General features: G+C 46.0%; 1 protein-coding gene across 1 annotated transcript in view; it reads left to right on the top strand.

Moving 5' to 3' along the window:
• The first annotated feature begins 1,982 nt into the window (after positions 1-1,982).
• Positions 1,983-14,198, top strand: part of LOC120986190 (melanin-concentrating hormone receptor 1-like) — a 46,354-nt gene continuing 34,138 nt past the window's right edge. Inside the window, exon 1 of the mRNA XM_040414587.1 lies at positions 1,983-2,341. Within this exon, the coding sequence (XP_040270521.1) occupies positions 1,983-2,341 (359 nt within the window). The remainder of the gene's footprint in view (positions 2,342-14,198) is intronic.

A 14,198-nucleotide genomic window follows, 5' to 3' on the forward strand; every position in this document is an offset into this window, starting at 1 on the left:
AAAAAGGGAAGGTAGGAAGGAGGGAAAAAAGAAGGAACAAAAGAAAGAAGGTAGGAAGGAAGGACCAAAAGGGAGATAGGTAGGAAGGCAGGAAGGAAGAAGGGAGGGAAGAAATGAAAGAAAGAAAGCAGCACATCATCTCTGAAGCCAGCCATTGGCTGTAGCGGAGCATGGGACCATGACCATGGACAGCCACATATAAAGAGTGCGGGGACCAGAAGATGGAGACAACGAAGGCAGTGCAGAGAATCAGAGTGGTTGGGAGCAGGTAAGTATTACGCTTCTGTTTCAGGAGGCAAGCTGTGGGTATTAGATAAAATGTAATTATTACCGGAAAACCCCATTTATAAGGAAGTAATTGGTAGAATGTTCGAAAATGCAAAATAGGCAAATATTAGGTGAAAGAAGAAATGTAGACAGATGGACAGAGGAACCGTTGAGAAAGATGAAGAGGGGAAAAAAAGAGAAAGAAGAAGGTAGGAAAAGAATATGGAGAAATATCCATAGAGACGATTTTTAGGTGAATGTCCAGAAGAAGAAAACGGGATAAACAAGGAATATTAGCGCAAATAAGTAAAAAATAGTAATCTAGAGGAGGTATAATTGGAATATATTGATTAGAGTTCAAGTATGTGAGAAATAACAGTGAGATAGACAGGATGGAAAGCACAAGACAGCAATACAAGGGAGAATATGATATGTCATGGATAGGATAGAAAAGAAAGAGGACATGGAAAGACAGCAGTGGATAGGAAGGAATAGACAGACTGGGAAAATATGTTTTAAGTGGGAGAGACTGGAAGAGATAAGAGAATAAGAGAGGGTGAACGCATAAGAACTGAGAAAGAGGAATAATAGAAAAGTGAGGACAGAATACAGGAAATAGAAGCATAGAATTGAAGAGAGTGCTTCAACAAAGAGAGCGCTGGGAAAGAGTGTACATTCGGGTGCAATAATGAGACATAGACGCTGATGGACAGAATGGAGGGAGGACAGAATATGAGAATGACACTGCTGGAAGGGAATGAATAGGGGAAGAGAGGATGAATACAAAGAAAGACGGTGGTATAGAATAGGAGGGGGAGCATACAGAGGGGGACAGCAGAAGTGATCGGAAGGAGAGAATGGACAAGTACAACTAGACAGCCAGGGCAGGAGAGACATAACACAGAGATCAGGAACAGAAAGAAGGAAAGATGGGTTTATTAGAGGAGGGAGGGAAGCAGACTGTCAAGGCTAGATTTCAGTAGATTAAGTGGATGTCCCTTACCTAGTAGCCTTGCCATTTTCAATGCACTTCCGATCAACAAGTCGCAGGCAATCGGAGCAGGGATCTAGTCTGGGTGTCACATACTCACATGCAGGCGCAGACACACACAAGCTCACAGCTGTGGGAGGTAAGCCAGTGGCATAGAAATGTCTGTGGATAAATATTGTGTATGGCGTGGATATGGCAAGTGCTGGGTTTTAGCCAGAACAGGATGCAGATCTATAGAGGAATCTATCTTGTGCCTTGTGTTCCCAGCGAGCGACGTATAGAGGGGCTGTGAGAGGCATATTATATATCTCAGCAGGTTTTCTAAGCTGCAGTAAATGAGTGGCATTTGTTAATGCATTGCAGATGCAGTGCCGGGAGTTGTACAATGTACGCAGTGCTATAGAGCTGGGTATATATATATATATATATATATATATATATATATATATATATAATTATATAGGATGTATATATGTATATGTTAGGCTGCTGGAATATGTGTAGCCACTGCAGACTTATACAGGTGCGGGAGGTGATTAACTACCTTTCTGTCCTTTATATTTCAGCTCTAGGTCTGGTATACAGGAAGGAAAGTAAGAAACGGTGAAAAGGAGGAAGATGAATCCCATCACACCTAGAAGATGAGAGAGTGAAGATTAGACGGGGGGTGTGTGTGTAAGAATGAGGGGATCTCTCTGCACGTTTGTTACACCCCTGTAACAGTATGACACCATCCCTTCCTTGGATGCCAACAACTCTGCCCCCCGCCACAGGAGTGGTGTCCCTCCGTGGTCCTGGGTGGGGAATAGTATATGGAATGATCTGTGGTTGTGGAGTCTTGTGCAATGGACTGGTACTAGCCGTACTTCTCAGCTGCAGGCACACCTTGGTGTCTGACCTGTATGTGGTGAACCTGGCCTTGGCGGACCTCCTCTCTTTACTTGGGATGCCTCTACTTATCCATCAGCTGCTCCATGATAGAGGCTGGGTCTTTGGAGATATTCTGTGTCGTGCTGTAACGGCCTTGGACCTGAACAACCAAATCACCGGTGTGGGCATTATTACGGCTCTCTGCATTGACAGGTAATAATTCTGGAAGGATTTGATTTATTTTTTGCCAGAGCAGGTCCCTTACAATTACCTTTAAGACCTTGCATATGGTGTCCTGAAAGCCAAATCTGCTTAGATAGGCAACAATATGGTTGCTGGGCATGTAAACCTACATTATTAGGAAAATATGCCACCCTTTAAATACCTGTCAGAATTACAATGCCATATTCGTTTTTAACCAAATTTATCCAGAAAAAACTACTACTAAGACTGGTTGAATATAATTTTTAAGCCTATGGACACAAAATGATTTTCACATATAGTGGTTACCACTATGTTTCAGGCTACAATCTGTATTCCTTTAATCATTTCCAGACCCCTGATACTCAGTTTACAACTTTTTCCTTGTTTCAGAATTTCTCACTTTGACATGTTCCTCTAAGCAATACATGTTAGATGTGGGAACTGTGTGTCCAGGATACTGCTGCCTTCACTAGCTCTCATGTATCAGCAAAGCTTCATTCCTAGACTGATTTCTCTCTTTATGTACAATGACCAGGGGCGGATTGGCCTTAGACCTTACAGGGAAATTTCCTGATGGGTCGATGCCGAAGGGGCCGTCCAAGCCCTTCTTTTTGCCGCTAGCAGGGTACATAATGAGCTCTCAGGGGTAATTAACAATATGAGAATCGGGTACTCATGTACCCGGCCAATGACTTCACATGCCCTCCTGAATTCAACTGCTTCATATTGAGAAGAAACAACTGGAGGAGGAGGATAGAAAATGGCATCTATTGATGGCCACCACAGAGGGACAGCTTTTTGGGCAATATATTGTGTTGCTCTGTGGTATACAGTTGTGATGGTATTGCTGACCCCTCCAATTTGTGTTGCCCTGCCTTCTGTCAATTTGGTCAACCCTACAACATGGGGACACTTTTAGGATTTTATTCCAGGGCCACTTTAATTTCCCTGTCCACCCCAGACAATGACTGATCTCCTCTCACTTATATTGACAGTCACTGAGACTGAGAAGTGTGTAATTCCTCCTCCCTCTGCAGAGATTGCCCTGGGTGCTCTGCTTTCTCTCTTCACTTGTACACAGTTTGAATGACTGTCTGCAGACGTCCTTGTGTGTACTTTCCTCTGTATCTACAGCCTTTGTGAGCTGTGTACTTTCCCCCTTCTGCACACACTGATCTGCTGTGTACATCCTCCCCCTCCCTGCTGCTATCTTTAACACTGAGGGAAGGGGAGAGCAGAGAGCCATCAGAAATGGGAGCTCTGATAGATTTATGTCCAAATTCAGCACCACCACCAACTAGATGAAGGACTTACACATAGTCGGCAGAAGCAAATTATTAGGAAATTTTTAATAAATACTATTTAGAAAGTTAGTTTGGAAGCAAGTGAAAAATTTTAAAAAAATATAATGTGTCCATAGTCTTTAAACAGTTGGACAGAAGACGACCACTCAATAGGGAGCCATTTGCAAGCCTGCTTACATGGCTTCAGACATATACAGAGCTTATTGGTAAATTAGGTCTTGGAAGAGAAGTGAAGAACAGTCTGCTAGGGCTAAAGCTTTCTGTCATTATTAATCTCGACATCCCTGTGATGTTTGTCCAACAAACTGAAAGCTGGAAACTGCCGTCTTTTGGATATTGGGGAAATGTCAAGTCCTGACTGATTGTACCAAAGGGACTTATAGTGTTCTATACCAGGGGCTAAGATTATATGGCATTGCATAGATATGGTACAGAATATGTTTCTGGGATATATGTCAAGCCGATCACTAAGAAATTGAAGCTGAAAAGTAACTTTAAGTTGACTATTTTATGTTCTTCCTTCAAAGAACGGACCACCCCGAAATAGATCTCATGTGAATAAAAGATAATTTAAAGACTCTGCTTCCTACTGAGTCACGGTGTAATTATTGTCTGGTGATGCATTGGATTCATATACTTTACTTGGAAAAGAAGGAGGAGACAATGCCCTTTATGTAGAGAGAGTGGCAAAAAACCTGCTTTAACACAAGGTATTAAGAAAAAGACTGCAAAATTTTGAGTTGCCCTAGAAACTGGAAAGAAAGAAGGAGGAGAGCCATTAATTACGGGGTGACCCATAAAAGTGCATATGATAATGGAAAACAACCTTCTGCTGAAGGCTATGTAAGACACTTTAAGGGTGACAGCTATTAGTAATCAAGTGGGTTTTACAGGAAGAGTAATTTAGATTTAATATGAGGTTTCATTCTTGTTCCGGCTGTACAGCTAAAAACTAGAGTGTATAATATTTGTTTTAATCAAACAATTCTTAAAATTTTCAAAATTGCCCCATGCATGCAAATTTGGCACAAAGGTCCAGGAAACTTCACAATCCACTCCGCCTCCTTGCATCCCTGTCATCAGAATACAGTTATCGGTTACAGATGCTACTTTTCTGTTAGACCTCATACACATGGGCAGGTCCACATGCATTCCATATTTTAGTCACACCCATCAATAGAGAGGTCTATTCTCACAACGCGGACCAGAATAGGGCGTGTGTGCACATCCCCATTCTGGTGGGATCGCCTAGCCATCTAATGTGTATGGGCACCTCCGGACTTTTTTTTTGATGTCGGGAGAGAGAAGGGTCGGGCATTTTGGATTCCACCATGCCCATACTTTTCTTCTCGGGGAGATAAGTCACTACAAGAGTGCTCCAAACTCCAAAACTAACTTCACACTTGTTAGCCTCACTCTATCACACTCCTACAATAAACAGGACATGCCTCCAAAAATCACATCTGCTATAGAGCTGTAGTAGTGCTGCACACTGCTGAGCTGTGGATGAGCAGCCAAAAAGCAGAGTAGAGTGTTCCTACAGGTAGCAGAGCTGTAGTAGTGCTGCACACTGCTGAGCTGTGGCTGAGCAGCCATAAAGCATGGTAGAGTGTTGCTACAGGTAGCAGAGCTGTAGTAGTGCTGCACACTGCTGGGCTGTGGACGAGCAGCCATAAAGCATAGTAGAGTGTTGCTACAGGTAGCAGAGCTGTAGTAGTGCTGCACACTGCTGGGCTGTGGACGAGCAGCCATAAAGCATGGTAGAGTGTTGCTACAGGTAGCAGAGCTGTAGTAGTGATGCACACTGCTGAGCTGTGGATGAGCAGCCATAAAGCAGAGTAGAGTGTTCCTACAGGTAGCAGAGCTGTAGTAGTGCTGGACATTGGTAAGCTGTGGACGAGCAGCCATAAAGCAGAGTGCCATTAGATGTAGCTGTATCAATGCTGAACATTGCTGAGCTGTGGTAACAGGACCAATAAAGCAAAACATATATAGTGAAGCAGAGGTAGTGTCATAACTAACAAACTGACAGGAGGCAGGGATGCTGAAGAATCTGAATAATTAGGCAGCGTCCCTCTGCCAGAGCCAGGTTCAAATAACCCAGCAGAGTGACATCACTGCTCTGCGCCAGGTTGCCATGGAAACCTGATGTCCAGAGGAAGCAGATAATCCGGAGCGAAGAGTGGAGCAGGACAGCACACAGTGCTGGATCTGAGACAGGTGAAGAATAAAGCCTCATTCACACGTCAGTGTTTCACGGACGTGTGCTGTACATGTTCTCCATGGACAGCACACGTCCCCATTCATTTTAATGTGTGTATTCAGACATCAGTGTTTTAGCACGGTCCGTGGGTCAGAGTTTTTAGCACAGATGCATGCCATATTTTGTCCGTGTTCACAGATCCATCACGTCCATTAACCCCTTAAGGACCGGGCTCATTTTCACCTTAAGGACCAGGCCATTTTTTGCAAATCTGACCAGTGTCACTTTATGTGTGAATAACTTTAAAACGCTTTTACTTATTCAGGCCATTCTGAGATTTTTTTCATCACATGTTGTACTTTATGACACTGGCAAAAAGGAGTAAAAAAAAAAATCATTTTTATTTATAAAAAAAATACCAAACTTACCAAAAATTTTGAAATATTTGCAAATTTCCAAGCTTCAATTTCTCTACTTCTATAATACATAGTAATACTTCCAAAAATAGTTATTAATTTACATTCCCCATATGTCTACTTCATGTTTGGATCATTTTGGGAATGCCATTTTATTTTTTGGGGACGTTACAAGGCTTAGAAGTTTAGAAGCAGATCTTGAAGGACCAGTTCAGGTCTGAAGTCACTTTGTGAGGCTTACATAATAGAAACCACCCATAAAGGACCCCATATTGGAAACTACACCCCTCAAGGTATTCAAAACTGATTTTACAAACTTTGTTAACCCTTTAGATGTTCCACAAGAGTTATTGGCAAATGGAGATGAAATTTCAGAATTTCTATTTTTGGGCAAATTTTCCATTTTAATCCATTTTTTCCAGTAACAAAGCAAGGGTTAACAGCCAAACAAAACTCAATATTTATTGCCCTGATTCTGTAGTTTATAGAAACACCCCATATGTGGTCGTAAACTACTGTACGGGCACACGGCAGGGCACATAAGGAAAGGAACACCATATGGTTTCTGGAAGGCAGATTTTGCTAGACTGGTTTATTTACACCATGTCCCATTTGAAGCCCCCCTGATGCACCCCTAGAGTAGAAACTCCACAAAAGTGACCCCATTTTGGAAACTACGGAATAAGGTGGCAGTTTAGTTGGGACTATTTTTAGGGTACATATGATTTTTGGTTGCTCTATATTACATTTTTGTGAGGCAAGGTTACAAAAATTTAAATTCTGAAATTTCATCTCTATTTGCCAATAACTCTTGTGGAACACCTAAAGGGTTAAAAAAGTTTGTAAAATCAGTTTTAAATACCTTGAGGGGTGTAGTTTCTTAGATGGGGTCACTTTTATGGAGTTTCTACTCTAGGGGTGCATCAGGGGGGATTCAAATGGGATATGGTGTCAAAAAAAACAGTCCAGCAAAATCTGCGTTCCAAAAACCATATGGCGGTCCTTCCTTCTGTGCCCTGCCGTGTGCCCGTACAGCATTTTACGACCACATATGGGGTGTTTCTGAAAACTACAGAATCAGGGCAATAAATATAGAGTTTTGTTTGACTGTTAACCCTTGCTTTGTTAACGGAAAAAATTGATTAAAATTGAAAATTTTGCAAAAAATAGCTGTTTTGGCACAATTTTTTTTTTTTTTTTTACTGTGTTCATTTGAGGGGATAGGTCATGTGTTATTTTGCAGATTTGTCCGGATGCGGCAATACCTAATATGTCTCCTTTTTTCAAATTTATTTAGGTTTTACACTATAATATCCTTTTTTTTTAAAAATAAATAAATCATTTTAGTATCTCCATAGTCTGAGAGTCAGTTTTTTATAGTTTTTAGCCTATATTCTTAAGTAGGGGCTCATTTTTTACGGGATGAGAGGATGGTTTTATTGGCACTATTTTGGGTGCATATGACTTTTTGATTGCTTGCTATTACACTTTTTGTGATGTGAGGTGACAAAAAAAAGCAATTTTTTTGTCACCTTACATCACAAAAAGTGTAATAGCAAGCGATCAAAAAGTGACATGCACCCCAAAATAGTGCCAATAAAACCATCCTCTCATCCCGCAAAAAATGAGCCCCTACGTAAGACAATCGGCTAAAAAAAAAAAAAAATGGACTCTCAGACTATGGAGATACTAAATAGTTTTTTTTGTTTAAAAATATATTCCACTTACCCAATTTTAATTCCATTTAGCCACTGACAATCGCCCAGAAAAACAAACAAAAAAAAACTATGGCTCTCATGACCTAACCCCCCAGTCAAAAAAATAAAATAAAAACGGTGTAAAAAAAGCCATTTTTTACACCGTTTTAATTTTATTTTTTTGACTGTGTTCATCTGAGGGATTAGGTCATGAGAGCCATAGTTTTTTTTTGTTTGTTTTTCTGGGCGATTGTCAGTGGCTAAATGGAATTAAAATTGGGTAAGGGGATTATAAATTTAGTACTCCATGGAAGTGTGGTACTCCCTGAAGCAACCGTCAATGCAGAGGCCCAGATGAACGGGGCACGTGTCACACTGAGTGGTGGTGTCCTTCCATATCCCCCTCCTGTGACACACTCTGCACTTTTTTTGGGACCGTCCCTTCTTTCCAGTATGGGGGACCTCACCTGGAAAGTGTTGGCCGGGGACGATCCGGGCGCCTCCAGTTCCCGAGGTACTCCGGCCTGCTCTTTCCCGGTCAGAAAAGATCAGGTCCTTGAGAACTGCCTCATAGAACTGGAGGAATTTCCCTGTGTTGCCAACGTTCCGGGACAGCACAAAAAAGTTGTACAAGGCAACCTGTACCAAGTAGACCGCAACTTTTTTGTACCATGGCCGGGTTTTGCGCATGACGTTATATGGCTTGAGGACTTTATCAGAGAGATCAACGTTGCCGCAGGGACAGGGGTTATGCCGTTATCGTGAATTGTGGACAGTACAAGGACATCCCTCTTGTCCTTATATCTGTAACTGGTTTCCACTGGTAAGGGCACGGGTCTCACCCCTGGGATGGGTACCTGGAGGGTACCTGGAGGGGGTGGGTAGGGAGGTCGCGTTGATTTTTCTGCACGGTCCCACAAGTGGACGTGGATCTGGCGGCGAGGGACTGGAACAAGGGGATACTAGTATAAAAGTTATCCACGTACAGGTGGTAACCCTTATCTAGCAGTGGGTGCATAAGGTCCCACACAAGTTTCCCGCTAACACCCAGAGTGGGGGGACATTCTGGGGGTTCAATACGGGAATCTCGCCGCTCGTACACACGAAAGTTGTAAGTGTACCCTGAGGTACTCTCACAAAGTTTGTACAGCTTCACGCCATACCTCGCCCACTTAGAGGGAACATACTGGCGGAAAATGAGTCTCCCCTTGAAAGCAATGAGAGACTCATCAACATCGACCTCCCTTCCAGGTACATAGGCCTCCAAAAATTTGGCCCCGAAGTGATCGATGACCGGCCTGATTTTGTACAGGCGGTCATAGGCAGGATCACCTCGGGGGGGAGGGGGAGGGGGGTGACATGCTGCATTATCTGCATAATGCAGGCATTTCCAGATGGCCTCAAAACGGGAACGTGTCATGGCCATACAGTAGAGTGGGGTCTGGTAGAGGACGTCCCCACTCCAGTACAGCCTGACACTGTTTTTTTTTTTACTAGGCCTATGTGCAGCACGAGGCCCCAAAACGTTCTCATCTCGGCTGCACTGACCGGAGTCCAGCCAACGGCCCTAGCGAAAAAGGAGCCCGGGTGTTGAGCAATGAACTGTTGGGCGAACAAGTTCGTTTGCTCCACCATCAGATTCACAAAGTGGTCACTGAAAAAAAAAACTAACATAGTCATATTCAGTGAATCTGGATTCCTGATTGGCCAACAAAATCAGGAATCACGGGCTCAAAATCCTCTGGGGTACACCATGCAAGTTCACCGGTAGGGGGCTCAGGTGGACTTATCTGGTGGGCCGGAAAACTAGTACGAGCCCCAGAGCTGCTCGTACTAGTGTGGGCCACAGGGTCCCTGGCATGGGGGTCCCCTTGCTCCGCCTGGTGGCGTCTCCGCCTTGGGGGCTCATTATCATCACTAGATGATGAGGACGCGGATGACAAGATAAAAGTGGGGTCATCCTCGTCCTCACTGGGGCTCTCGGAGTCGGAGGCAAGCAAGGCGCATGCCTCCTCAGCCGAGAACGTCTGGCGGGCCGTAGGGGAGTGTGTGTGTGCGTGTGTGTATGCGTGTGTGTAAAACTTTATTTAGTGTGTGGGGGCACGGGTGTTCGCGTACTTACCCTAAACCTAACAGAAAAAAAATAAAAATAAAAAGATCATAAAAATGTGAAAAAAAAGAAAAAGATTCAAACTCGCTGATCAGCGGTGGGGTGGGCGATGCGCTAACATTGGCTGGACGCTAAGAGTGCCGGCCACAGTCAGCGCACGCACACAAAAAGAAAAGTGCTTGCGTCCCAAAATATGTGTGTTTGTGTGGGGGGGGGAGCTGCAGCACCACTGGGGGGGGGGGTCTAGGGTCACACAGCTGAACTCTCCCTAATCTCCCTGCCTAATCTAAGCTGTCCCTAAGTACCTGTGGGGGGTGCTGGGCACAGATGAGGGGAAGAGCCGGCTCTTCCATTAGGCCACTTAGGCCGCCGCCTAAGGCCTCGCGCTGCAGGATGGGGTTGCGCTCTCAAGTGACTGAACTCATGCCCACGCAGCAGCCTAGCAGATCAGCGGACACGTACAAGGTGGGGGGAAAATTTTATAATATGAAGCAGTGTGTGGGCAAAATTGTGAGGCAGTGTGAGGGGCAAATTACTTAATGGGGGCAGTGTGGCGAACAAATTACTTAATGGGGGCAGTGTGGAGGGCAAATTACTTAATGGGGGACAGTGTGGCGGACAAATTACTTAATGAGAGCAGTGTGGCGGACAAATTACTTAATCGGGGCAGTGTGGGGGGCAAATTACTTAATGGTGGCAGTGTGGCGGGAAAATTACTTAATGGGAGCAGTGTGGCGGACAAATTACTTAATGGAGGGCAGTGTGGCGGACAAATTACTTAATGGAGGGCAGTGTGGCGGACAAATTACTTAATGGGGGACAGTGTGGGGGGCAAATTACTTAAGGGGGACAGTGTGGGGGGCAAATTACTTAAGGGGGGCAGTGTGGCGGACAAATTACTTAATGGGGGCAGTGTGGGGGGAAAATTACTTAATGGGGCAGTGTGGGGGCTGTGACGGTATCATCCGTGTCACCGTCTAGTATTCCCTTCTCCCCTTGAAATAGCACAGCCAAATAATCCACAGAGCAATAAATCGCTATTATCGCTAGTATCGCTGGTATCGCTGGTATTGCCAAATAAGTCTATACATTAGCCCAAGCTGAATGCTAGAAATACTTTACTGGAAGGCTTCACATTGAAAAAATACAATTGCTTTTATCCCCTGCTCCCATGCAAGGGAGACACCCACAACAACCATACATTAACCCATAACACAAAGGTTACAACCCACATAGACTCCTCCCCTCTGCTTGTGATATAATCATGGTAAACCATGGTTAACATAATTAACACAGGCAGGAGAATACACATTGCCCTCTGTCCTGAGAGACAATCGAATTACAACTCGGTTGTCTCCAGGACAGAGGACAATCGCCAATACACACAGAGACAATGGAACACACAGCACTTACTCAAACATACAATGTCCCACCCTTTACAATACACATAGACATTTAACACATCCCAAAATGGCACGAATTAGACCAGGAATTCAAAAGTTAGTACAAGTCTCTTTGGCCTGGCTGTACTCATGGCTTTTCTGCACAAAACCAGTGAATTCCACATGGGACCATAATCACATGGTAAGAGGCTGGCAAGTAGTCCTCTCCAAGCACTCGTGGCCACCTCAAAAGAGGGGAGTTTGTCACATATCTTCCCTTTGGGGTTAAGACTAAACCGGTATCTGACCTCCTGTCGGTCAGTACCTAGATTAGTCGGGAAGCCCACCCACAAAGAAACATTAGCAGAGTTGCCCACCCACGGTAAATAGTTAACAGGGTAGCTCACCCACCAGGGACTGTACTGGTCTGTAGGTCCCAGGTTGTGGTGAAACAGTTCTGCATCCTCAGTCTCCCTGGTGCAGCTAGGCAAACCGCTGAGGCTACTTGGGAAACAGCGGCCAGCGGCGTTCTGCACTGATGCCAGCACTTCTGCTGGGGCGAGGGGGGTGCAAGCCAGTCCTGTAACAAGGGGGTCGGTGGAGCAGAGGCTAGCGGCGCTCTGCCCGGATGCCAGCTCTTCCGCTGGGAAGGGATCAGTGGGTATCGCAGGCTCATCCCCTGCCCCCAGAACTCGGTTGGAAAGTAGCTGGGGAGGGGAGGGCTCGCTTACCTCCTCCTCCTGGTATCCCTGCGGAGATGGCTGGGGATCTGGACCGACCGTCCAGCATCCCTGTAGGACTGGCACAGAGCCCGCGGTCTCATCTGCGCCCGTGCAGAGGGGCTTGTGTTCCTCTTTTCCCGGTATCTCCGGCTGCTGTTGGAAGGTGAGGCTGGTTGCCTCTCCTCCCCAGGACTCTGGTTGCTGTAGCTAATTACATAATGTGGGGCAGTGTGGGGGCAAATTACATAATTTGAGGCAGTGTGGGGGCAAATTACATAATGTGGGACAGTGTGGGGGCAAATTACATAATGTGGGGGAGTGTGGGGGAAAATTACTTAATGGGGGCAGTGTGGAGAGCAAATTACATAATGGGGCAGTGTGGGGGCAGTATTACTAATTAGAGAATTCTAGAAGGGAATTACTATTGGTGGGACTATGAGGAGCACTATTACTATGGGGGCACTATTATTTCTTCTGGATAGTATTTGGGGGTATTGGGGGGCACAGCGAGCAGCAGGATAACACTGTGGGGACTCCAGGTTGGGGGATGATGATAGAAAAGTGAGGACACTAAGATGTCTGTGTGTCACACTCTGCAGAGACGAGGCGGCTTAGAGAAGTAGTCCGGACCGAATGGAGAAGATGAGGATCTACATCAGAGGAGACGTCACCTGGAGGCCCTGGATGTGACAGGTATGTGCTGCTGTATGGCAAATACAGCAAAATGCAGTGTGTGCGGGGGGAGGGTTGATTTAGAGAACTGGGCCAGGGTTAATACAAAGTGTTAATATGCACTGTGAATATAAGCCCTGTACTGTGTTGTCACTGTGCATATTAACCCTTTACTGTGATGTCACTGCATATTAAAGGGGTACTCCGGGATAGGAAAATAAATCCCCTATCCAAAGGATAGGAGATGAGTGTCTGATCGGGGGGGTCTGGCCGTTGGGATCCCCCACGATCTCCTGTATGGTACTCCGGATCTCCTTGTGCCCGGAGCGGTGGTCAACACTCCCCCTCCATGTATCTATGAGAGAGCCGCAGATACAGCACTTGTGTATCTCCGAGTCTTCCATAGAGATACATGGAGGGGGAGTGTTGACCACACCACCGCTCCGTGCGGTGGTTGACACAGCTTATTTCTTGAGGACTGAGCCGGGGCGCCATACGGGAGATCACAAGCATCCCAACGATCTTCGTGGGGGCCTCATGTTCGAGTTTCGCCTAAGGCCTCACAAAGTCTAGAACCGCCTCTGATGAGGGGTGCTGGGCTCCATGAGGCTCCTCTCTCCACGCTCCAGGACGCAGTGTGGAGGAGGAGGCAGAGCTGGGGGAAGTCAACCGCCCCTCCAGCCAATCGTAAGCGATCCTGAGAGGTGATGTTACCATCACCTCTCAGGATCTAAGGATGGTGATTGGTGGTGTATTATCACACCACCGATCACCATCCTATTTCGGGTTATCGGTTCACCAGAGACCTGAATAACCCGGAAAGCAGCAAACCGCAGCCACTGCAGCCAATGCATTACAATACAGAAGTATTGTAATGGGGGGGCGGAGCCAGCAAGTCATGGTGTAGGACGTGTCTGCCGGAGCTCCTCACCGCTATCCCAGCTTCTTTTAAATCGAGTGGACACAGATCCAACATGGGGAAAACCTCTAGAGATAAAGAAGGTGCATCAGGGAACACCCTGAAGCAGGGCCGATCCTACACGGGGTGCAGTGGGTGCCCCGCACTCCAGCGCTGTCACCCGAAAGGCGCCGAGCGCAGGGCCGGACTGGCCTGCCGGGATAGCGGGAAATTTCCCGGTGGGCCGGCAAGCCTGAGTGCCGCAAGGCCGCGGCCCTGGTGACAAGTGGGGGCGGCCGCGGCCGGCGGCAGGGCAGAGCAGGAGATGAGCGCCTCCATTGCGGAAGCGCTCATCTCCATAGTCATCTGTATTGCCGTCCTCAGGACGGCAATACAGATGCCTGTGCTGCGGCAGAGGAGGGAGAGGTGTGTCCCCTCCTGTTCCTCTGATAGGCTGCCGGC

Source organism: Bufo bufo, chromosome 1 (assembly GCF_905171765.1).
Source record: "Bufo bufo chromosome 1, aBufBuf1.1, whole genome shotgun sequence".
In the NCBI taxonomy this organism is placed as follows: domain Eukaryota; kingdom Metazoa; phylum Chordata; class Amphibia; order Anura; family Bufonidae; genus Bufo; species Bufo bufo.